This window comes from Sturnira hondurensis, unplaced genomic scaffold (assembly GCF_014824575.4).
Source record: "Sturnira hondurensis isolate 20B ecotype Veracruz unplaced genomic scaffold, ASM1482457v3 Scaffold0001872, whole genome shotgun sequence".
In the NCBI taxonomy this organism is placed as follows: domain Eukaryota; kingdom Metazoa; phylum Chordata; class Mammalia; order Chiroptera; family Phyllostomidae; genus Sturnira; species Sturnira hondurensis.
The window spans coordinates 3,378,088-3,404,097 of NW_028074503.1; the positions used below are offsets into that span (position 1 = coordinate 3,378,088).

At 46.5% G+C, this 26,010-nt stretch overlaps 1 protein-coding gene across 1 annotated transcript in view; it reads right to left on the bottom strand.

Annotated features, from left to right (window-relative positions):
- The window catches only part of NPC1 (NPC intracellular cholesterol transporter 1), a 53,161-nt gene that overhangs the window by 2,553 nt on the left and 24,598 nt on the right, over positions 1 to 26,010 (bottom strand). The window contains exons 6-23 of the mRNA XM_037031943.1: positions 24,418 to 24,667; positions 22,535 to 22,608; positions 21,688 to 22,058; positions 20,288 to 20,514; positions 17,404 to 17,504; positions 14,595 to 14,697; positions 11,866 to 12,055; positions 11,228 to 11,410; positions 9,178 to 9,292; positions 7,382 to 7,509; positions 7,145 to 7,285; positions 6,063 to 6,152; positions 5,436 to 5,626; positions 4,735 to 4,850; positions 3,952 to 4,081; positions 2,413 to 2,613; positions 1,223 to 1,454; positions 409 to 522 (exon numbers count right to left, since the gene is read on the bottom strand). Coding sequence (XP_036887838.1) covers positions 409 to 522; positions 1,223 to 1,454; positions 2,413 to 2,613; positions 3,952 to 4,081; positions 4,735 to 4,850; positions 5,436 to 5,626; positions 6,063 to 6,152; positions 7,145 to 7,285; positions 7,382 to 7,509; positions 9,178 to 9,292; positions 11,228 to 11,410; positions 11,866 to 12,055; positions 14,595 to 14,697; positions 17,404 to 17,504; positions 20,288 to 20,514; positions 21,688 to 22,058; positions 22,535 to 22,608; positions 24,418 to 24,667 — 2,957 coding nt within the window. The remainder of the gene's footprint in view (positions 1 to 408; positions 523 to 1,222; positions 1,455 to 2,412; positions 2,614 to 3,951; positions 4,082 to 4,734; positions 4,851 to 5,435; positions 5,627 to 6,062; positions 6,153 to 7,144; positions 7,286 to 7,381; positions 7,510 to 9,177; positions 9,293 to 11,227; positions 11,411 to 11,865; positions 12,056 to 14,594; positions 14,698 to 17,403; positions 17,505 to 20,287; positions 20,515 to 21,687; positions 22,059 to 22,534; positions 22,609 to 24,417; positions 24,668 to 26,010) is intronic.

The following is a 26,010-nucleotide window of genomic DNA, read 5'->3' on the forward strand; positions in this document are numbered from 1 at the left end:
CCCGCGTCCAACTAGGGACCTGGCCTACATGCAGCCCAGGCATGTGCCCTAACTGGGAATCGAACTGGTGACCCTTTGGTTCACAGGCTGGTGCTCAATCCACTGAGCCACACCGGTCAGGACTGGCCCATGTTTTAAATGGAAAGACTACTGGCTCTCCCAAATCCCACTTCTCTGTCCCACCTGCTTCGGCCATACTGCCGCCTACAAAAGGATTTACCAACAGAACAGTTCTGGTGATTTCAGGATATAGGTATTTCATGAATTGCCTGAAAACTTGTCAATGGATACAAAGTCTGATTATTTGGGACAGTGCCTTTTAAGTACTGAATTTTAAAGTTCCTTCTGAGAAACATTCGCTTGCTGAGCTGGTCACTTTACACTGAAATTTCTGCCAGAGTTACTTACAGAACTGCCCATGTGGGAGAGCGCCTCTCCTGCCCGTTCCACGCGGCTTCCCCTTGCACTCATGGTGAACGCTCTCGTTATGTGGCTGCAGAACTCCACGGAGATGCCACAACTCTGAAAGAGAGTGCTTCCTTTACAACCGGCCGGTTCCAGCTGAAACTATACGCAGCCACCACCCCTTTGCCAGGGAGAGGGGCCCCAGGTCCTCTTTGCCAGGCACTATAAAGCCGCCATCCCCCCAAGGTCAGTGCGGCAGGAACTTGTGGAGCCCTCTGGGCGCAGTGCAGTGTTCCAGTTTACACAGCACCTTTGCCTTTAGCAGGGGACACTGCAGAAACCTCTTAAGGGTAAGCCAACACACTGTCATTGTTACTGCAGTTGAGCCTGTGTCATCCCCTGAAACTGGTCGTGTCTGACATACGGGCATACTGTTTCTGTTTTCCGTTAATACCTTCTTGAACGCTCACATCTTTAACACTAACCATTAAAACACATCTGACAATTGCATGGGAAGCAAAAGATAATGGTCAGAGAATTCCATCAGGGAGGGAGCAATTTTTCTAAATGAAATGTGGCCATCTTGCTGTTATTAGGCTAAAGTTTTTTGCAAACCCTTTAGAATAATAAAGGCAGAATATGCAAGTTAGAGCACGAAATCACAATTTCACTGTTGGTGTAACATCCAGCCCCAGCTCCGTGCAGCCCTCAGCCCCACCTCTCCACGTGCCCGATGAGCTTCGTCTGTCATCCCCAGAAACAATTCACAGTAACGTGACATGGGCGTTAGGGGCAAACCGCGTGGGCCAGGACTCACCATGACCAAGTTGACCAGGGAAACCGCGTTCAGGCTGATGCCCCACAGCCACATGACACCAAACATGTTGACCAGGATCATGGCGATGGTGACACACATGATCACTGCAGACCACAGTTCACAGCCCAGGAGAACCATGGTCACCAAGAAGATGGCTCCCAGGGACAAGCACAGGCTGAAGACCGTGTCGTCAATAATGGTCAGGTACTGCTCGTAGAAGACGTAGAACACACTGGGGCGGAGGGGGAGACTCCGTCAGGGCCTGTTCTCACTTCTGGGGGCTCCTCTCCATCCTGCCGCCGCCGCCCAGCCCTGGAGGTGCGTCGGCAGACATGCCTCGCAGAAGGCCTCCCTGGTTTTCAGCAACTCATCTACAGTATTCGGCTGGACCCGTGACTGGCCACCGACACCCAGAGGTGTATTTCACATAAAGTTTTTGTTCGTAATCCCAACCTATTCTACATATAGGCAGTTACAGAAATATTTCATGATATTTTGGAAAAAAAAAAAAAAGAGTCCTGATCCATCCTAAGAATTACCTCAGGTCAAATGGGGTCTGTGAAGAGCCTGAGGAGAATTTCTCTTTTTCTGCAAAGTTAACCAGCTCTCTCCAGGAATGAGGACCCTGCTCTGAGAACTTCTCCCACAGAAAAATAGTCTGCCCCCCAACCAGAACAGGTCAGGACTCCTTTAAACGAGATCATAGTGGTGAGGTAAAAAGCCCATGCGTAATATTCTTCTACTTTTCTGTATTTTCCAAATTCAGTATTCCATAAGTAATATTTATTTTCATAAATAAAAAACTCAATAAGCAAAAAGAAAAATCTCCAAAAAGGCACTGCCCCAAACACTTAAGCAGTCAGGGGTCCCCTCAGCTACCACCCAGGAACGTCCAGCAGTCCCCTCCACGAGGCCCCGTCTCCCAGCAGCCCCCTGCCACCCCTGGGTGCTGTTTTGCAGGGAGTCTCCTTCAGGTGTGAGCTCCAGCCCAGAGACCAAGCTTCCTTTCTCCAGCACTCAGACCTCAGTCGGTGTACCAGATTCTGGCCCTCCCTGCCCAGCCGCCATCTTCCTGCACACCCTTGGCTGGTGCTTGGAACGGAAAGTCATCAGCATGAAAACCGAGCAGCAGCAGCCCACCAAGGGACCCCCAGGCAGTGGGCCCTTCCCTGGGACGCCCTCATCTGTACCTGTACGGGAACACGCGGTGATCACTTCCTCCCTGGCTCATGGTTTTGGTGATGTTACCAGCAATGAGGCGGGCTTTTTTCATGGCATCAATGAAGTCGGCAGAAGTTTGAAGCACGGTGTGGTACGTCATGAAGTATGTGGCTCCGACACCTGTGTCGTTGTCAAGGATGTTAACTGCAGACCCGTAAGCAGCATGTCCCCTGAGAGAAGACGGTGGCATCAGAAAGACCGTACTTTGTAAAAACCCTCGGGATCTGAGCACTGAGGGCTAAGTGATGTCATCTGATCCTGGGCTGGAGGTCACACCGAGCTCTAAATTTCAGCGACAGGGAAGACCCTCTGAAAGGGAATGATGGAAGATTTTAGCTTATTCTCTTCCACACTGGCATTTCTTTACTGCTCTTGGTTTCGTTGGTGTATACTTGCTATTGTTTCCATGTCTGGCTCTGCTCACAATTCAAGTATTTTTGTACAGAGTTTGCACAGCAATGCTGTGTAACAGGAAGTGGGGAAGGACAAGAGCCCTGAGTGAGACAGCCATGAGCTCAGCCTCCAGATTGGCCCCGGCCACGTATAGGCCACGGGGCCCTCGGCAAAGTTACTGAGTTGGGCTGCGGTATTGCCTGCTACAAATGGGTGTACCACCACCTACTCACAGGGCTGCATGGTGAGTTAGTGAAATAATGCTGTGAGGTGCCTGGCATGATACTGGCACGTAGGGGGCTCCCCCGAAGTGGTGGTTATTGCTCCATAAAAGCACAATTCGCCTGGACTTGTTTTATGTAGGCCAAAGCACTCAGTCTGCAAACAGACCAAGATGCAACATTCATTTCTATTTTATTGTGAAGGACAGTCTTCCCACAGTGCTTAGCATAGCTCTCAAAACACAGACATGATACATGTGACTACAGAGGATGGGACTCAGGTCAAATGATGTATTCTTATGAAAAAACAGGGATGTCCGGGTTTACATGCCACATACGTGGATGTTCATCTTTCTCCTACAGAAGCTTCCGAATCCCCCCACACCAGTGAGTCCTATTTCTGGGCCAGACGTCCTGCTTCCATAGGTAACTGGCTGCCTGGCTATACGAATAGGCTGGTGAGAAGCACAGTGGAGCCAAAGCAATCTACACTTCAATGCAGAACGCCGTCCCCAGAGCGGAGGTGCTGTCTCACTGATCCGTGAGCACAGCTGAACAGATCACTTCACATTTTAAAACACCGCGTGTTCTTCCTGCCCTGCTGCCCCACTGGTGACCCACACAGAACCCCGCACCCACTGCCACGACCAGGAGGGCCTGCACGAGCCGAGCGAAGCCTGAGAGACAGATGCTCATGCCGGGAGGCTGTCAACTGGAAACAGTGCGGTTTTCTTTGAAGGTGTTTTAGAGGTTTCTTTGCTTCCACAGAAGAATCAGGAAAGGGTGAGGAGTGGGTGGAGAAGAGAACCCTTCCCATACCACTGTCCCCGGGCCCTCTCCTAGCTTCCCGGTGCGGACAGAGTGGGCGGTACCGAAGGGCTCAGTGGCACCTACCCTTTGCCGCACTTGGGGTTCGGGTTATCAGAAAGGAACATGGGCAGGAATCTCATGAAGTCTCCACCCTGAGGCCTCTGTTTGCCCTCTGGAGTCAGGGGTCGACATCGGACGCAGGCAGGGTCAGCCACTAGCAGAAATGGGGGAGGGGCCAAGAAGAAAAGAATGGGTGACGATATTTTACTTTAAAACATTTAAAGATATTGTTATAGAAATGAGATGAATTCCTTCCCTGAATCTTTTTCCTTATCCCAAAGCTTCAAATATGTGTGATCTCCACAGCCTAAGATTTTTGATATACTACCTTCATCTTAGGCGACAAAAATTTTCTTCCCCGAAACAGGTTTCCTGCTTGAAGGATGACCTCAACAGGTGTTACCCAGAGCCCAGGGTCTCCTGTTTCTATCAAGAAAACTCCAGGATGACCTCAACACTCCTATGACACCATGGGCAATAGTGATGAGCACCTGTGAGAAGCTACTGCCAGAGACCAATTGAGAGGCAACTGGTGTCATCAGGAAAAGATGAAAAACCACAAAACTCTGATGACCAGAGCCCCCGACTCAGGGCTTGTTCAGCCCGCAGCCCGGAAGGGGCGGGGCTGGGAATAGGGCGGCAGTCCTTGGGGTGAGTGGGTGAGGAAAGGGACAGCAGCGGAGGGGCCAGAGCCGGTGTTGGCATGCGAACAGGTGTACACGGAGGTGAACTGCACATGATCTTTAAATTATAATGCTAAAGTTTTTCAGAAAAAAGGGAAAGATTTGGAAAAAGAGGTAGAAGTACCTGAAGCATTGCAGAACCGGTCGGTGCTATTGTAGACTCTACAGCAAGAAGACTGCGGCTTAATCCAGTCGAAGTAATCGTCAATCCAGGATGAGGGTGCAAAGCCTATTCGGGTACTAGAGACAAGGAGAGGATATGATAACTACTGACTTGTCCCACAAGAGGAAGTCTTTTTAAAAAAGTTTTTGCAATGCTTATTTGAGAACATTTTGTCACTGATTTTAGAGAGGATGGGAGAGAGATATAAATGTGAAAGAGAAACACCAAATGGTTGCCTCCCAAATGTGCCCTGACCAGGGATTGAACCTGCAACCAAGGTATGTATCCTGACTGGGAACTGAACCCACAACCTTTCAGTTATGGGATGATGTTCTGACCAACAGAGCCACACCGGCCAGGGCAGGAGGAAGTCTTAAGTTCCAGTCCTTTTTCTTGAAATCTAACTTGCTTTCTAGATTTTATACTGCTGCTTAGTCAAAAGGCAAATTACATTAGCACTTCATGGAAAAAACTCCCAAAGTATAAGATGGTAAATTAGTCCTTTAAAGGTTTTGCTCAGAGAAAGCTAGATTCAGCACACATTCTGGAAAACAAATTTTCCGAGAAAATCTGTCTCCAGTGAAAGATCTCAGGCCGAGTTGCCTCTGGCCGAGAGCCCCTCTGGCCACGTCTGCCTCAGCACAGGAAGAGCGGGTACTGACTAGTTGTCCAGCTCGGCCGCTGCGTAGATCTGCTGCACCAGCGAGTCGTTGTTGCAGCCCATGCCCCCGCACACCATGTTCTGCCCCTTCAGAGAAGTGTAGTCGTGCCCTTCCTCCAGCACAAAGTAGACAGGTGGGCCCGCGTGCAGGTACTGACTGAGGGACTTGAAATAATCCATCATGTAGGAGTCCTGAAAGAAGATCCAGCAGGACAAAGTGAATGTTCCGTGGAGTCTAAGTGAGGTGCAGACAGCTAAGAGTTGGGAGGACCAGGAGGCTCCTGGCTCACACGCGGCTGGCCCAGATTTAGGATTCCCGACACAGCCGGTTCCCCATCCCCCACCCTCCTGGGGCCTAGGGTGCTCCCCAGCCCGGTTCCACCATGAGGAGGGCGCCTTGCCAGGTGAAAGCTGACCACTCACGTTCTGGGGCTGTGCCCCAGAGAGCGGTCTGAGGGCTCAGAATGCCGAGGCCACACTGGCAGCGCTCTGCGGCCGAGCTCACGCGTGGGAGGGCCCACCAGCACTCGCATTTACGAGCATGCACTAACTTGAAATATCTGTATGCATGTTTTGAAAAATGTATTCACCAGTGACTAAAGAAGTTAAAATTTAAAAAGCATCTTACTTCTGCCATCGAAAGAGACTGATCCAATCCAATTTCCACTTTGTTCAGGACAGCGACACTGAACGAGAGAACCCCCACAAATACTGCTATCTGGAATGGGAAGTGAGATATGAGAACAATTGCTCAGAGCTACCATGAGCTGAAGAGCACAAACAAAATCTTAAGCACATGAAAAATGAGACTTTTCTAAACTGAGAGCCAGTTCAAATGACACACTAAATAAACAAGGAATGTGAGGTAGTGGCTGAGGTCAGAGTGCCTGGAGTCTGAGCCCTGGGTTCAAATGCCCGCCCCTCCGCTTACACGCTGAGTGACCCTGGGGCCATTGCTCAACCTCTCTCAGCTTCTACTTCCTCATCAGTGAATCAGGAAAGATAAGACTTATAACACCAGATAGTCTTGTGGATTAAATGAGAAAAACCCAGGTATCATCTAAATGTTAGTCCAACATTTATTTCTGAGACAGTACCCAATATTAGCACAATTCCTGATATCACCAGTAACTACTCAACAAATGTTATGTATTTATGTCGCTTTTACTAGAGAAGTAATAGACGATCGCTGTCAGCTAACAGCCAGCATATAAACTATAAAAACTTCTTGCTGGGTTGCTAGGATTAGGGGTGACGGGCGCTGTGGGGATGGGGGGGCACACCGCAAAGGGGCAGCATGAGGGAGACTGCCGTGGTGGTGGGTCCTCACATGGCATAAAACGACACACAGCTAGGCCCACTCATGGTGCCAATGTCAGATTCCTGGTTCTGACATGGAACTGCAGGTACGTGAGGCCACACAAGACACCAGGGGAAAGGTACCTGGGCCCTCTCTGTACTGCCTTCTCAATTTTCTATGAATCTGCAACTATTTCAAAATAAAAAAACTTAAAACGTATTATGGCTTATACTGTCTACTAAAAAGTAGCTAAACATATTTTATGTATTGGTACGTATCTGCTTCTGTGTTGTTGTGTGTATAGCTAACGGCTGTCAGAATCTCCTCCCCCAGCTATGTGGCTCACAGAAGGCGTGTGCCAAAACCCGTGCCAGGGAGAAAAGCAAGAAAAACTTCAAGTGAGTTCATACCACGATTGGCCGCATCCAATCCTTAAGCAGAAGTGGAGAATAGGTGTTTCTGAAGAAGCGAAACAAGCAGCTCTCTGAGGCCTGGATGCCAGTTCCATCTTCAGCGCCTCCAACACAGCAGAGGATGTCCAGCCGGTTTTTCTAAGGGACAAAGAGGAACAAAGGTCACACCCTCTAGCTGCTTCAGCCAGACTCTAGACTCAAATGAAATAGGCTGTAATTCTGATAACAACTTACCTCTTGACGCTTAATGTCTAAACTCAAGAGACTCACAAAACAGGTAATCTGAAGAAGGAAGTCAATGAAGACCGCCAAGCCGGCAAACAGAGAGAAAGAGTGAACGGCGGGCATCTTGGACAAGGCTCCTGCAAGAGAGGAAAGCGGCCATCACTTCCACTTCCAGCAGAGGGCTCTCTCGAGTCTTACGCGTCCGTCCATAGGAACACAAGGAGCCAGAACAGGCCAGACCTAGGAGCAGATCCCACTCCCCCGCCCCCACAAAGGATGCTGCAAAATCTGCGGAGGTCACACCAGAACTGGAGGAGAATCTGTAGCCCAGTGCTTTTCAGCATGGTGCCAGCACCAGAACCACTTGGGGAGCTAAACGTGTGGCTGCTGGGCCCCGGCCTTCTCCTACTCAGTCAAGACAGTGGGAATTCAGCCCCAATTCTTGAGTATTTAATAGGCTCTCTGGGCAAATCTAGGTACATTAAAATTTGAGAACCATTAATATTGCCCATTTCTTATCGTACCTTCTCTGCTCCACTCCAAGAGAAAGACGGTATTTTCCGTCTGCTAGTGTATCAACAATACCAGCCTCCAGTTGATTCACAATCAAAAAAGCGTGCTCCAAGTCAGAAACCAGGCTAAGACTCACGCACTGAGAACCGGAAGCTCATGGGCCACAGGTAGCCTGTTAAGCCCCCACTCTATACACCCTTTTAAAATTAAAAAATATTTTTAATAAAATAAGGAGCCAATATTTAATAATGAGATTTTGATTCAGTGTTGCTTGAGAAAAAAAAAAGTTGGGACCCAGCAGAGCCAGGCCAGTGACATGCCACTGCTCCTCTTAGCCAGGACCCATGCGCTCTGCGGCCACAGTCCCCACCACCCTCACTGTCCTCCCAAAGTCACTCCCAGCTCACGGCACAGTGTCAGCTGCTATTATCATCACACGTGCACCGGTTTTCTCACAATAGAGGTGAAAAGAAGAAATAACCTTTTCTGTGCCTGTACCCATTAAAAGCAAATATAAGGGCCACAGGTTTCAAAGCACACTGCTTCATGGAAATGAAAAATAATACGCTACTGGTGGGTCTGTGCTGAAAGGCCAACACTTACAATGCCCCTACAGCAGCCCTGTGGTGACTGGTGGCCATGCAGGCATTTCTGTTTGTGACCCGTGGGGAGCGTGTCTTCTCTGAGGTCACTGGGTGATTCCCCTTCAGAGGGCAGAGGGCAGACACAGGGCAGACACAGCCCTGGTGGTAACACTGGTGGATTTCTCCACATGACAAATACACAGAGGTGCTGCTTTCTGTTCCAACTCAGGACCGGCTCCTTGTTCTGGGCTCAGATCCAGGCACCTCTGCTCACCAGCAAGGCTGCTGCGCCCCGGTGAACTGTGAGTACAGAAGAGGAGGACCACTGAAGAGAACAACGTCAAGCACCTTGCAAGCGAAGGCCTGTGGAGTTTGCAGCTGTTGCTCAGTGTTGTTTTGAAAGGACTCTGTGGCCATGCAAGAATGCTGTTTTCAAATACCAACATTCGCCATCTGTGCTGGAGATGGGTAATGGCAGGGGAGTCCTAGGTATCTGGACCCTAAATGTCAACACTGTCCTGAAACAATGTGAGAAAGAGGACACTGCTGAATGACACCCATGGTATTGTCACCAATTTTTTTTATGGTCCCAAACTCCCTTCCTTTCCAATTACAGAATGAAGCTTAAAAAAGGAAAACCACAAAGGAGCATCTTCAGACCCCAGGCTCAGCCAACTATAAGATCGATAGAATTCAAAGAGCAGTTACCTAAGAAAAACGCTACCGTCTCTGAAAAGGACGACAGGAACATACTGGGAGCTACTTCTCCAAGGACCCTGCCCAGCTGCTGGTCCAGGGTTTCTCCTTGAAGACGTTCATCTCTCTTAAAAAAAATTAAACACACTACATTAAAATATCTCAAAACAACATCACCTCTCTGCTCCTGTGTTAACAGTAAAGAAAAATGATTAGCAGCATCTACTTATTATATATAAACTTTGGTGAGGGACCCGTGACCTCCCTTGCTAGTTCATTTAGAGCATTTCTGACCCCCTGAGCTAGGTAACAGGTGCGAGGCTCTAGGAAAGACTGGATCATTTTATGAGGAAAATACATGGAATACAGGCTGCAGGTGGCTGGGCCATTAAATGNCTGAAAAGGATGACAGGAACATACTGGGAGCTACTTCTCCAAGGACCCTGCCCAGCTGCTGGTCCAGGGTTTCTCCTTGAAGACGTTCATCTCTCTTAAAAAAAAATTAAACACACTACATTAAAATATCTCAAAACAACATCACCTCTCTGCTCCTCTGTATTAACAGTAAAGAAAAATGATTAGCAGCATCTACTTATTATATATAAACTTTGGTGAGGGACCCGTGACCTCCCTTGCTAGTTCATTTAGAGCATTTCTGACCCCCTGAGCTAGGTAACAGGTGCGAGGCTCTAGGAAAGACTGGATCATTTTATGAGGAAAATACATGGAATACAGGCTGCAGGTGGCTGGGCCATTAAATGACATACCACTTGCATGCCACTGAGTCTCCATGCAGGTAAGCGCTGCTGGACAGAGATCATGTGAGAACCAAATGACAGACCATTTTCTACATTGGCAGGTCGTGTGTTGACCTTTTGGCTTTTTAGGGCACCTTTGACAAATCTTTTCTTCTTCTGCACAAATGTGGAGAATCATTTTAATAGCAGTCGCTCCAAAAATATTTTACACAGCATGTTGACCCTTTTTGCACATATGTTGGGAACCGCCCTGCCTGGTTTCGAAGCTGTAACCCCCACATGGCTAAGGCTGAGTGAGCGACCTTTGGACCATAAACCACTAAGGAGACAAAGCTTATCTCCTAGGCAGGAGCGCTGCTTCCGCTCCTTCTCCTTTTACTTCATCCATAACTGGCCCCCAATGCCGGGTAAGATCCCCAAGCAGGGAACGACCTAAGACAGGCACAATCACGGGGAGGCCCAGGAAAAGACTTGGGGGGTGCTATAGCTAAAGGGGGTGATGGACCCTCGGCCCTCAACTTTGACAGAGTCTGAGTCCTCATTCTGTCTGCCAGAAGTCTCCTAATCTCTTGTCTGCCTTACTTCCCTGCCTGACTTAAGCCTGAAACAATGACAGAGGGTGGTGCAGCCCTGTGCTGGAAAGGGTGGGTTCCCTGAGTGATCAGGCCTGAGAAATAATACATAAAGTCCTGTGAAACCTGCCTCGCTAAGGATGCTCTCAATTAAATGATAAGGGTCCTAGCAGGAAATAAGTTTGTTTCCCAAAGTTTTATAGCCCTTTAGCTAACAGACCCTGACTCAGAATAGGCCCTCAGAGTTCTTTGTATGCTATCTATTGTTTGATCCTTACTGCCTGACAATGATTAATGAGCTTTACTTGTATTCCTGTGCTAACTAAACCCAATAAAAGCCTGTCTGGGCAAGGGTTGGGGCGCTCTCTTCTTGAGAGAGTAGCTGTGCCGTCCCTTTTTCTCCACAGGACTTGGCAGTCTGTGTGAATTTGTCTCGTATCTCATCCATAACACTTCGGACACTGCAGGCTGGTGTCTGTGTCACACATACATTGCAAACATATTAAAACCAAACTCTTACTTTCTATCTATTCCACCAACCAGAAGGAGGTGTGGACTTCTTGACTCCAAAATGTCCAGAACAAGTGACGGGCACCAGTAAACACCACAGAGGGGAGGGAACAATGTGCCCTCACCTCCCGCACACACAAACACTCTGCATGGAGCCAAACAGCCACTAATGGAGCTGGGTACCTATCAGCTGCCATGTTCTGTGAGACGAGGAAAACGTACCTGGTAGGTCTGGACCAGGATGAAGATGTTGTCCACCCCGACGGCCAGCACCAGGAATGGGATGACTTCAATCACAATGAGAGTGATGGGGATCCCGAAGTAGCTGAAGATGCCCAATGAGCACGCCACCGAGCTCAACACAATGAGGATGCCTGCGATGCCCAGGGAGATCTTAGAGTCCACCTGCGAGAGGCGACACAGACGACTGCTGGGTAGGTGCCTCTTGTCCTGTCACCAGTAGGTCCTCATTTCTGCCTCTTTACACGTGTATGCCAATCTACACCTCAAAGTGCTATCCCCACTTCGAGTAGAGACATGAAAACATTGTCTAGGTCTTCCTAAGCAATGTATTTTATAAGCTTCCATTCTTAGGTGATGAGGTAGATCAATCAGAAAAAACTGAACTATGGGAAATGTATTTTAAGTTGAAGACAAACTAAAAAAGTTGGAACTAAAGAAAACAGACGCAGGGAATAGGAAATGTCACACACAACTAAATCACAGGGGAGCTGAAGGCAGCTCTGAATACCATAAATCAAGTGGAGGCGAAAATACAATATACGCTGTGTGACGACATTTCTAACAACACAGACATCCACCCTGCTCACACTGCGTGCACACCCCCCACTCCCACTCACCAGAAGCCGACTGCAGCTTCTGATGTGGCCCAAGGCTATGGAAATATACAGGAACATGACCGCGTAGCTGATGATCACAGTGAAGACGTCACCGTGACTTTCACGGTTCAGTTCATCTTCGATACTTCGTCCAGCAGTGAAAGAAATGGTGAGATTTGGATTCTTGTAGTTTTTCACAAAATTAATAAACCTGACGAGTAAGAAGAATTTTGTATCTTTAGTTAAAACTCAGTGACATCTAAGTGAGGAACTTCTTCCCAACTTCTACGACACAAAGCCATCCTTACTTAACCTCAATACGCACTCAGACCTTCCACACTGCAGCCTGGAAGGTGAGAGAGTTCGGCATATGCTGAGTGTTCTACCATTTAAATCAGTTTAGAAAGTTTGAAAATTGGTTCACGGTCTCATTCTTATCAACTAAAAAGGATTTCTAAATGAAGAACTGTACATCATAATAAAGATATATGCTTATGAAATAAAATTTTAAAAGTTGATCTACAAATTTAATGCAACCCCTATCAGAATCCCAACTGGCTTCTTTGTAGAAAGGAGAGTTGATTCCAAAATTCATATGAAAATGCAAGGGTCTAGAAGAGCTAAAAACTTCATTTTCAAGAACAAAGTAGGAGGAATCACATGTCCTGATTTCAAACTTACTACGAAACAAGGATAAATATTCAGATTAAAGAAACAGAACTAAGAGTCCAGAAATAAACCATGTATCTGAGGTCACCTAATTTTCAACAGGGTGGCAAATGGGGAAAAGAATAATCTTTTCAATAAATGGTCAGGGACAACTGGATGGCCACAAAAAAAATGAGTATTGGACCTTTACCTCACACCATATGCAAAATGAACTCAAATGGATCAGAGACCTAAACATTAGAGATAAAACAATAAAACTCTTGAAAAAACACAGGTGTGAATCTCCATGCCCTGGGATTAGGTTTCTTAGCTACAACACAAAGAAAGTACAAGCGACAAAAGAGTAGATAAATTGGGCTTCATCAAAATTAAAAACTTTTGTGTCTCAGATGATGCCAACAAGAACGTAAAACAAAAACAAAAACAAAATGAAAGCCAAGATAGGGAGAAAATACTTGGAAATCATATATTTGATAAGGGAACTGTGGAATATAAAAGAATTCTTATGGTTCAATAATAAAAATACAAATAACCCAGCTAAAAATGAGTAAGAGATTTGAATAAACATTTCTCCAAGGAAGTTACACAAATGGACAATCAGAGCATGGAAAGATGGTGGAATTCATTAGTCATCAGAGAAATGCAAAAGAAAAAAAAAGCTGCAGTGAAATACCACTTCAGCCCTGGCTGGTGTAGATCAGTGGATTGAGCGCGGGCCTGTGAACCACATGATCTCGGTTCGATTCCCAGTCAGGGCACATGCCTGGGTTGCAGGCCAGTTCCCAGCAGGGGACTCACGAGAGGCAACCATACACTGATATTTCTCTCCTTCTCTCCTTCCCTTCCCCTCTAAAGATAAAAAAAGAAAAGAAAAGAAACACCACTTCACACTCATAGGGAAACTAGAACTGAAACAAGGAAGCTAAAACCTCCGTACACAGCCGGTGGGAATGTGAAATGGTGCAGTCACTCGGGGAACAGTCTGGCAGTTTCTCAAACAGTTACCATGTGACCTACGAATTCCAATCCTTGTAAATACCCAAGATAAATAGAAACATTAAGTTCATACAAAAACTTGTATAGGAATGTCTATAGCAGCATTATTCATAATAGTCAAAAGGCAGAAACAACCTAATTGTGCTTCAGCGGATGGATGGATAAACAAAATGTGGTACATCCAAAGGACAGAACATTATTCAGCCATAAAAAGGAAGGGCCTATACATGCTATGACTTGGATAAACCTTGAAAACATTAGGCAAGGTTAAAGATGCCAGACATAACAAAATTCCACATATCTGATTCCATTCCTATACTAAAAAAGTCCAGAATAAGAAAAGGTATGGAGACAGAAAGTAGATTTGGGGTTGCACGGGGCCGGGAGGTGGGAGGCCGAGAGCAGGGGTGGGGGAGGTTGGTGCTGATAGCTGAACAGCACGGAGCTGCTTTCTGAGGCAAAGAAAATGTTCCCAACTTGGCTATGGTGATGGCTCCACACACCTGTGAATATACTAAAAGCTACTAAACTGTATACTTTAAATAAATAAGTAAAATGTATGGTATAGAAGTTATATCTCAATAAAGCTGTTTCTTTAAAAAATGTACTTCAGTTACATTATAAAGGAGAAAGTCCGAGTCCCTAGCCTTCTCAGTGCGCTCCCTCCAGCCTGCGATCACACTGAACAATTTCCGGGGTGTTTTTTTGTAGGCATGGCAGCACGCATAGCACACCTAAGCCTGAACACGCCGCACCATTCTTCAATGACTGCATAATTTTCTACTGTATATAGCCCTTACTAATAATGTGTATTCAGCTAGCTCCTGTTTTTTGCTGTTAGAAAATGATGCCAGACAAATTTCCTCCACATATATACTTTTGCACTCTTGTGTAGAGAAATCTGTTCAAACAATGTTTATAGGTAAATTTGTTTACAGATTTTTTTCTTGAAGTCACTAGTACCAAGTGAAAAGACATGACTCAGGTCTGATGTTGGTTAGTTTGGCTGAATGAAGTTTGCTCTCTGCTAGTGTCCAGCTTCTCAGAAACACGGACGAGCGGTTTAGACCCGGTGAGCAACTCACTCTCTTTCCCAGGCCTGGGCCCTCCAGAGCTTCTCAGTGTCATTGTAGTAATTATTAACAGGGAAGGTGATCACGAGGGCTGTGGCGTTATTGTAGTTTTGATCTAGAAAGGAAAAATGTGACATCAAATGGATTATAAGCATGAAGAAAATTAGAATAACACAGGGGAAAATTACAAGACAGCTAGGTGACTGATTTCTCACTGGGGCTGTAGACTACACATCCACGGACACACAAGCAAACACACATACATTCTTCCCCTTTGCTTTTCTTTTACACAAACAGTAACATACTGTTCTGTACATTATGCTTTTAAATTTGTTTGGAGTCTGTTCCATTTTAGTACATAAAGAGCTTCCTTATTCTTTTTTCTGCTGTATTATATTTTCTAGTATAATTTAACCAATCTCCCAATGAGGGATATTTTTAGTTTTTAAAATTATTAACAAAATGACCACATGAAATAACCTTACATTTTTAATGTGTAAAATACATATTTGTTGAATCAATTCTTACAAGTACAAACACTGAATCAACAAGTTTGTGCATTTCTAATTTTGAGATTTTCCCAAATTGCCCACTAAAAAAGCTATGTATCCCATTTTTCATTCAACAAAACAGTTTCTGAGACCTACTTTTGTGCCAGGCATTATTTCAGTACCACGGATACATCAGTGAACAAAACAGATAAAAGTCCCTGCCTTTTACTGGGGTTAAAACTCCAGGCACAATCCACTCTCCCTCCACCACGGCAGCCCCCACGCTTTTACCCACACTGGCTTTGCTGAGCTCAGACCCTGCTGATCTGTCAGTTGGAAAGACGGAAGTGAGATGCACTTCACTAATTAGTTGTGAGGGTGAGCATTTTTCTTATATAATTAGAAGCCATCTGTATTTCTTTTTTGTTGTTGTTGTTAACTTTTGTGTGGCTTTCTTTTGCTTTGTTGACCTGTTCTTTTTTTCACAAGAACTCTCTTTTGTGTGTGTGAAAAGGAAAGGAAATGTTTATTTAAAGCTATACGGACTTAAAGTACTGACCTCATGTCTTCGTTAAAATATCAAAGCCCTTTAGGACACCCATTGCCACACACAGCCCTTCCTTCTCTTGTCTTTATCTGGGGTACCATATCTCAGGAAAATAAGTTGTCTGTGATTCAGGCTCCCAGCAGCCAAATGGTCCTCTCTTCATTCACCAAGGCTGCGGGGGGGTCTCCACTCTGCCAAGATCGGGTGATTCTCTGCTAAAGCTGCATGATTCTCTCTGGCCACATGGTGATTCTCCCTCACATGGCTGCAGGAGTCCCACTCCAGCCAAAGCCACGTGGTTCTCAAGAACTCTTTATAGAATAAAGAAATGCTGCCCTGGTCAGGTGGCTCAGTTGGTTGGAGTGCTGTCTCATGCACCAGAAAGGTTGTGGGTTTGATTCCTGGACCAGGTGTGTATGAGAGGCAACTAATGGAAGTTTCTCTCTGTCCTTTCCTCTCTCTATAAAATCAATAAACATATCCCTGGGTGAGGATTTTTTTAAAAAGTATGAAATGCTGTTACATATACTATTTTTTCCCAGTTTGTTGCTTTCTCCCCCCCCCCCCCAAACTTTACAACATTTGTTCTCCATGTAGGAATTTAAAATTCTCATGTTGTCAATTTCATCAGTATATCCTTTTGAGGCTTCTGAGTTTTATCTTGCTCAGAAATGCCTTCTCCATCTAAAAATTATTTTTAAAAATTCCTCCTGTATTTTCTTCTAGCCCTTTAATAGTGTCACTTCTTACGTTTCCATCTGTGATCCATGTGGAATTTATTTTGGTGGAAGGAGTAAGGCTGAGATCAAAGTTCATCGCAATGGCTGTGAATGCCTGCTGGTGCCACCATCCCCCCCCCCCCCCCTTAGCAAGGGCACTGAATGACATGAGGCGGAGTGAAACATGAATACAGATCACAACTTCTCAAGGAAAATATTTATTTCACCTCTTCATTAGGATGTAGCAAGACCTGCTGAGTTGCCTGCAATTACGCTTCAGGTGTCAAAGCTGTCACATGAATCATGACCCTGCTAGGCCTCGTATAACCTGTTCCAAGGTGCTGCAGGACCCAGCAAACAGCAAACGAATTGCTCCTCCCACCACACAAGTGCCTGAGTTCTTAAGCAGTTAGTTTAGAAGGAAGAAGATCCCCCAACTGTCTTTCCCCGTGTTTCACACCATATCTCTTCCCCATTACAGATGGGCTTAACCCAGGGTCCGCAGCTTCTGTAGGGGATCTACAGACGACCCTCCAGGTTTCAGGAACTCCTTGAAGCTGCACAACATCTCCTGTGGATGCACTCAGTTGCACTGTTCTGGGGATGTGTCCTTAGCTTTTGACAGCTTCCTAAAGTGTGACCTAAAAAGAAGGCTAACAGCCTTGGCTGGTGTGGCTCAGTGGGCTGAGCACTGGCCTGCAAACCAAAAGGTCGCTGGTTCAATTTCCAGTCAGGACACACACCTGGGTTGTGGGCCAGGTCCCCAGTTGGGGGTGTGTGAGAGGCAACCAATCAATGTATCTCTCACACATCAATGTTTTCCTCCCCCTCCCTCTCTCTCCTTTCCCTTCTCTCTAAAAATAAATAAATAAAATCTTTTTAAAAATGGCTAACATCGTCCTTTTTTTAAAGCCAGAAAAAACACCATTATATTTGGGATTTAAAAGCCAGGAAATAAATAACCGTGCTCAATTTATGAAACCTCTATGATTACCACTTGACTGTTAGTAACAGAATCAAGATTTCTTAACCTAGTAGGAAAAGCAAAAGCTGCTCTCACTTACCATCATAGCCGCCTAACACAAGCCAGGGGAACACCGGGCCACCAAAGGTACCCAGACAAGGGTCGTGAAGCACACTGGTATCATTCAGAGAGGCGGGGGCCCTGCCAGTAAATTTAGAAAACAGCTCCCAGTTAGAACAAGTCTCAAGACATCGGAGACCTAAACGTCTATACAACTAACAGTTAATAAGGCTACCCTATTTTTCATTGATGTATCCAACAAAGTATTTACATATTCTAAGCACAGTGTGAGGTTCCTTTGGTGAATAACACAATACAGTTCAGCACTTGCTTTTGGAAGCCCAGAATCACTAAGAGGCAAGCAAATACAGCAGGATGTGACTCACATCACTCGCTGCTTGTTACACAGAGGAGGAGCCGCCAATACGGGGGGCAACCGCCACCAAAAGGAAGAGACATGCACAGAACCAGGTCTCCAAGGCTGAGGAAGAGTTCACGGGAGGTGGGGGAAGGTGGGGGGAGTGGGGGTGTTCTGTGCAAGGGTGCCTGGGGGGGGCAGGGAGGAAAGAGCAAGAACAGGCATGGGGGACGGGAGAGCAAGACAGCAGCAGTTTGAGGGGCATCAAGTGTGTAGAACAAGGGGCACCTTGGAGGGGCTTCCGAGAGAGGGGATGGACCTCGGAAGTGACAGACATGAAGAAAGGACTAAGTGCTAAACAGTTTGGATTTTTCATCCTGCAGACACTGGGGAATAGTTAGAGACGGGAAAAGGGGCCATGGGCTGTTTCACAAACATTAACTCCAGTGGCAAAGTGGAAGATGGTCTGCAAGTGGGAAAGAGAGGGTACGTAGGGAGCCCAGCCAGGAGGTCTGTACAATGGCCCAGGCCAGAGACAACCAGAACAGTGAAGCCGGGTAATTAGTGAGGGGAACCAGCACTTCAGGCAGATCCTAAGCCAGAACTCTGCTGGGCACTTGGGGAAGTCTTCAAAAACAACCTGAACCCCCCCCCTTGAGAGCCAAGGGACAATGTGGGCAGGCCCCCGAGGTCAGGTCACCTGCTTGGGGGCAAACAGACCACAGGATGCAGCCAGAACCTGAGTCCCTGCTCCCACAGCCTGACTCTGCCTCCACCTCACAGATCTGAGAGCTCACCCAGAGGTTAAAAACCACACAAGTCAGATGAGGAAGAATTCAGGGTCACAGCCTCAAGTCTGAGTAACTGGCAGATGTTTATGCTGTTCCACACTACGGGCCAGAGGAGTGGGTCTGGGTGGTTGGGGTCGCCGTTCCGGCAGGACCTCCAGGGGAAAAAGCCCAGGAAACTCTGGAGGTGAGGAGGGCGCTGGCAGCTGGAGACACAGGCAAGGTGCGCACACACCAAGCACACATCCCTGCCACACAGGACAGGAGCGGCTGACAGCCGCATTCACACACCTACTTGAACCAGGCCCCACTTAGATGAAACGCAAGTCGCGTGCATCTCCCCCACCAAAAAATCTTGTTGGCTTTTATTTTATACAAGAGGAAGTAAGTAGCTGCTTTTCTTTAAATATAAAAATTATAGCCCTGGCTGGTGTGGGTCAGTTGGTTGGAGCATGGTCCCATAGACCAAAAGGTTGCAGGTTCAATTCCCTGTCAGGGCACATGTCCAGGTTGCAGGTTAGATCCCCGGTCAGGGCTCATGCAATAAGGCAACCAAGTGATTATTTTCTCTTACTTTGGTGTCTCTCTCTCTCTCTCATTCCTCCCTTTCTCTAAAAGCAATGAAAAAACGTCCTCAGGTGAGGATTAAAAAAATTATATATTAATTTTTCTTCAAACTGTTCACTGTTCCCTTGTTCCATCCATCCAGTGGGAAATGCTGGTCTAGGGCATTCAGACATACACTTTTGTTTTATAGGGTGTTTTCAGAGGTCACCTACTTGAAATAGAGTAAAAACAGTCCAGCCACCTAAAGGGTCATATTCTATTAATAAAAACAGACAGAACTTAAGGACATCAAACCCGCCCAGAAGTCTGTGTGCTCAACTCTTGAGATGCTGTCAGTGGAGCGGTGACTCAAAGGTGACAAAGAATGATACCCATGATGAAGAAACAGCCGTGGTGACTGTGTGACCAGCTGCATCACTGTCTCTGGGCCAGGTGAGTCCAAAGGGCAGGAAGTTCAGTGATGGCAGGCCCACTCGTCGTGACCCTTGGACAAGCCTCAGGTCACCTCACAGGTCACCAAGCACAGCTTCTCCATGACTAACTGAATTATAAACACAGTCTGCCCAGCGACACATGCCTCCTGCAGGAAGCAGCTCCCGCCCCCAATCTAACCTGCACACCAATCCTGCCCCCCCCCCCCCCCAAGGGGGCGCTGCCCATTTCAAAACCAATTCAGTGTCAAAATATAAATTTGCATTTGAAAGATAAGAAAAAGAACTACTACTATTTTTTTTTTGGTAAAAATCTAGCTCAAGAAGCTTACGGGTTGCTGTGGTAGATGAAACTACATGCTATCAATCCAGGCATGAGGTAAAGGCCAGGAGGTACCTGCTGTTCCCTGACTAAACATCACAAAAGCTCCGCCCCAGGGCCTTTGTACTGACTGCTCCGTCTACTTGGAACACTTTTTCCTCCGACATTCACAGGCCCCCTGCTTGCCTTTCCCTTCAAGCAGGTCTCCCTCTCTGTAAAGCAGGACCCGGCCCCTGCCCCACCCCCACCCTCTATCTTCTTGCTTGGCTTTACCATCTCCTGAGTGCCCGTCTCTACCTGGCATCAGAGCTTGTACCTGTCTGTTCACTGTCTGTCTCCCTCCGTTAGAACATTTCCTCTACATGCTCGCTGCTGGACCTGCAGTACCTACAAGGTGTGTAGCAACAGGAAGCGCACAGATACTGGTGGGATGAACGAGTGCCTGCCCGGCCACGTACCGTACACAGTAGAGAAAGTGCGTGTGGTAATCTGCGTACACGTAGAAGGGGTCCCCTACTTTGTGGTCCAGCATGGAGTGGCTGTTCTGGAAGTAATTCAGCACGCTCATGATGGTGCAGTTTTTGTTATAAGGTGAGAGCGGGGCCAAGCAGATGTCTTGAAGGGTCACAGTCTCGTTGTTGTAAGATGCAGTAATGTTTTCTATGTCTGTTTGTAAGTCAAGAACCTGAAAGAAGATACAAATTCAGAAACACATCATTTCTACTGACCATTATTGCCCCAAAGGGTCACAAGATACAAAGTATTTGGCGAAAGCTCTTCCTCTGAGGGGGAAAGGATGAAGGCATACTATGGGGTAAAGTATCTGAAGACCCCAAAGCCCAGTCTTAGAGGACAGCAAACTGGGATGGAGACCCTATTCGACGTGTCCAGAGAGACGGGGAGGTAACACCAGTGCCAGGCCACATCTCAGTGCAGGACACATGAACATCGCCCCCCATTCCTCAGCCCCCCAACCCCAGCAGTGATCAGCAGGGCCAGAGGAAACACTGGTACAATATGACTTGACTTCCTGACACTCTCCCTCACCAAAAACATGCCACTTGCTGCCTCACTCCATTCTAGAATTATTTATGCATGTTCTTGTATTTTCTAATCGAGAACACACTCCTGGAGATGAGTAACTGCTGTGCATCTTCTGAAACAAGTTGGGAAAACGCTCCAGGCAGTCATTGGTGGGCAAAAGATTCTACTGAAGTCTTGAGACCACACTGATGTTTTTCAAGACATCAGACTTTCTGCAGGCAAGACCGACGTTTAAAGAAAAAAACATGTAGGTGTGCAACTGTTTGTTAAAAAAAAGAAGCGGGATGCAGTTTATGCACAGAAACATTTCTCTGGGGCAAGCGTGCCAGGGGAGAACAGGGCGGCTCTTGTCCCAAACACGACTCTCAGGAAATGTAGGAAATGATACCCTCCCTCCTTCAGGCAGATCGGCGATGACCTGTAGCTCGTCCCTAGGTCCCCAGGACAGCACAAGAGGCTTCAGTCCTTTGGGTTCTAGCGTATTCCTTTATAATCACCAAGGGAAAAAAACTCCGTAAGTTCCTAAGGTGAACTATAAATACATTCTGCTTTGAAAGTAAAAAATGTTCATCTCAACTTCTAGAAAGAAGCAAGACCTGTCATATGCAGCAAACACAAAAGTGGTCTATAGCAAATTGTTCATTAAGTTCAAGGTCTGCCATTAACTTTCTTGAAAATTCACTCTTTTTACCATCAAGATATTCAAAATGTACCACTACATTCAGCCCCAAACTCATATCCAGCAGAACTGGTCAACATGAAAAAGGCAACAAACCACTGTGTGCCTTGAAACTGAGTTCTGCAAAGAGATTACCTGGTGCAAAATCTCTATGTTAAGCGGAGGTCCAAAGGGCACATCGGATCCGGAGGGGTATGGCTGGTAGGTGTGTGTGTGGCTATGGGGGGCACGGATAATAAGCTGCTCTGTGCGGAAAAAAGGCCCAAAGTGGGTGTCAAAGTACTCTTTTTCCAGGTATGCCTGGCTGCTGGGAGCTGACCAGAGGTCAACTGGATTGGTCGTGACTCGGACAAACATCAGGCCTAAAGAACAGGCAGCAATGAAGACCAAGGAGAAGAAAATGACGCAGCCGGGGTTTTGTACACAGAAGGAGCCCCACTGTGTGAAAAGCTGTCTCAAACAGCCCTCAAACACCTCACCAAGCGGGCTGCAGCAGGGCGCCTCCCCTAAAAGGGTGGGAGAGGAAAAGAGGGTGGAGGTTAGAAGATGAGCCATTCCTGAAAGCTGGAACAAGGAAAGCGTTAGTTACTTCTGCCCCAGCAGGAATCCTACCTGTCCCCCCTAGGGATGTGCCTGAGATCCCCCCCGCCCCACCCCCTCAGCTACCTAACTGCTCTGGAGGGCACCCTTTTTAGCAGTTCCCATCAGCCCTTCCTGCTAGTCCTGCCCTTGGCCTGCTAGGTTGGTGCCTCTACTGCTCCATCCCGGTCCATCATTACTCTAGTGCTGCTGTTAATTGCTTGGTTCCGATCTGCCACCCCAACTAGCCTGTAAGTACACAATGGCAGGACCTGTCTCCCTTGATCACAACTGCACCCTCAGCACCAGCAGTGTCTCTCCCCGAACAGGTGCATTCACATTAGCTGAGGAAATGAACACCCATGCCAACATAACCCTAGCTTTTTAATACAAGTGTGCCTACCTTTGTCACGGGCAAATATAGGGAAAGCAATATTGCTATCGATGGGGGTGTACTCGGAGACAAAATACCGTTTTCTGAAAAACAAAAGCAGGGAAGTAGTATCAGTGTAGTTCAATATAACAAGGTTGCTCTTCTGACACTCCTATAACCCCTTTAAAAGCTCACTTCCTCAGCCTGTTTTCTTCTTCCCTGTCACTTTATTTCACCCAGTTCACAAAGTGTTAGCACAGTCTCAATGCATCTACCCTAAAATATTTACCAACCACAAAGAGAGAAATAGTAGCTTCATAGTGGAGAAGCCTGGAACAAAGACACCATCTTAACCAGGTGATCAAGGCTCGTGTCACCAGCAATGAGGCATGCAGATGTCCCATGCCTCCTGGTAGAAAAGTCCAGGAGAGACGCGGCGTCACTTCTGTGACCTTCCCAGTCAAAAACACGTAGCCTCCATCTAATCACGAGAAAGTATCTTGGTATCTAATACTGAGAATGTATCAGGTAAAACCACATTGAGGGACATCCTACAAAATAATGGACCAGCACTCATCAAAAGTGTCCAGGCCATAAAAGAAATGGAGAGATTGAGGAACAGGTTAGAGGAGACTAATAAAACATAAGAAGTGGATGCAATATGGGATCCTAAAGAAGAAAAAGGGCATTAGGGAAGACAATAGTGAAATTTTAATATAGGCCTTAGTTTAGCTAATAATCATGGGTTTGATAATTATACACTATGGGTTATGTAAGCTGTAACAATAAGGGAAGTGGGTATACGTATACATGAGGTCTGTCTGGAAAAAGCCCCAACCATTGTTAATATAACGAGAAAGGTTTGTGCAACGTGAATGTAACCTGACAGCCAAGGAGAGTGGACTAGAATATGCATGTGTGAACAGTGACGACTTCACTGTACTAGTCAGTGGGAGCAGTAGACACCATTCAGTGAGCATGTGTACTGTGTGGCTGTCACATTCAAAATGACTGAATAAGTACAGCAACAAATCTGCATCAAAGTTTGCATAAAGCTTGAACACTCTTCCATAGAAACTATTCCATGATTCAGAAGGCTGCAGCTACGGGCAACCGGTGATTGGCAGCTTCATCATGACAATGCGCCCACTCATGCATCACATCTTATGAAGAGTTTTTTGAGGAACAGGTGACTCAGCCCCCTACAGTCCAAATTTGTCACCCTCAACTTCTGGCTTTTCCCAAAACTAAAATCATCTTTGAAAAGGAAGAGATTTCAGATCATCAATGAGATTTCAGTAAAACACAAGAGGGCAGCTGATGGCAATTGGGAGAACTAGGTAAGGTCCCAAGGTGCCTACTTTGAAGGGGACTGTCATTGTCCTTTGTACAATGTTTCTTGCATCTTCTTCAATGAACGTCTCTAATTTCCATATTGCATGGCTGGATACTTTCTGGACAGACCTCGTATATTTATCTAACACATACACATAAAGTATTATATGTACTCCTATTTCTGTACCTTTTGGTTAAGTTTCAAATTATTTTAAAATAAAATGTTAAATAAAATATATCATCCTAAATTGAGATCTAAAGGGACCAGAGTATTGCATTTAAATAGACTTGAACCATATTTGGCCCCTCAGACTTTCTGTTAAACAATGGGTGGTTACTATATAGTGCTTTAATTCACATCATTTTGAATAAATCAATGAAACCAACTTCAAATGTTTCAGTGTCAGAATAGGCCTTTGATTATCTACTAGTTGCAAGACATAAGCAATCTATGAAACGGCTTTAGTACAGATCATTGCTTCCTCTTCTAATTAACCAGGGTCTGCCAAGCAAAAGCTAGAAGTGCAACTTGGGTAATATTGCCCTTCTTACTCCAGAGAACAAATGAAACAGCTTACCTGTAGCACCACACAGCAAAAAATGCTCCAAAAAACACGAGCAGAAACGCCATGTAGGTGAGCCACATGATGACGTACATGGCGTCCAAGCCCCAGATTCTCCAGGGAAGGGGAGGGGGCGGGGGTTGGGGTTTGGGGCCGCACATGGCAGAGCAGTCCTGGCAGCTGCAGGGGCCAGTGACTTCGTCCACAGCCTCGGCACAGCCCTTGGTGGCATTGTTCATCGGCTCCATCCCCTGGGTTGGTAGATCTGCAGCGAGGATTGTGCTGAGTGAATGTCTCAATGTAGAAAACACTACAAGTTGTACTGAATCACATTCAAATCCAATGATAAGCACACTGAGATACGGAACACAACTGGAAGAGTGAAAAAGGCCTGCATGTTGGGAACCGCTCTGCCTGGTTTCAGGAGTTGTAACTGCCTCCCATGGCTAAGGCTGAGTGAGTGACCTCCAGACTGGGAGCCACTAAGGAGACAAAGCTTGTCTCTGGCAGCAGCGCTGCTTCTGCTTCATCCCCTGCCCCCAACACGTGGTCAGATAGCCCATGACGGGTAAGACTCCTCAGTGGAGGGGCAACCTAAGCCAGACATGACCACTGGGAGGCCCTCAAGGAAGGACTCGGGGGGCTGCAGCAAAGAGGGAGTAATGAACCCTCACCTCCCAGCTATTCTGACATAGCCTGAGGCCCCAATTCCGTCTGGGAGAAGCACTTCCTGGCTCTAATCCACTTCAGCCTAGAAACCTGTGATGGGGAAGGCAGTGCATCCCTTTGCGGCTAGAGCAGGATCGGGGTGATCGGGCATAAGAAAGAATTCACAAAGTCCCGTGAAGCCTGCTTTGCTAAGAATGTTTTCATTCATATAATAAAGGTCTGAGCCGGAAATGAGTATGTCTCCCAAAGTTTCTGCAACCCCCTTTCCTGACAGACACTGACTCAGACTAAGCCCTCAGAAATTTTTGAAATGTTATCTGTTGTTTGATCCTTGCTGCCTAACATTGATTGATTCCTGTGTTCCAAACCTAATAAAAGCTGTTGAAGAAGAGGTTCTTGGTCCTTCTCCTGTGACAGACTGAGCACCTTTCCTCCCCAAGCAGATCATGTTTTGGTAGTTCCATTTCCATCCGTAGTGAACAGGGGGGACTTGTGGGCAAAGTTGCCCCCATACCTGGAGGTTTCTATTTGATCAAATTATGTTTGGCCACTTAGCCCTGTAAAATTTTAAGTTACCTCAGTAACTGAGCACAGCTAGGTTTTGTTACTGCGATTCGAGAACATCTTTTGCTGAGGAAAAGCTTCAATAGTGTCTTATTTTTATTGAGGAGGTAGTCTAACACTATTTCAGAGCTCCTAAAAAAGTTTCTGTAATGACTTTTGGCCTTCTACTTTTTAAAGTAAAAACCCAGCTTATTCTTTTGACAATGTAGCAATAACTGAAGGCAATTCTTCCTCCCCTATTCCCATTTCTAGACCCTAAAATTAACCTGGGGCAGGATAAAGGCTCTAGTCACCTCTCTCACTGGAGGGATGTTCCAGGAGCTAGTTACCTGAATTAATCTTCATATGGCAGTTTAAGGCTCCTGGGCTCTAAAA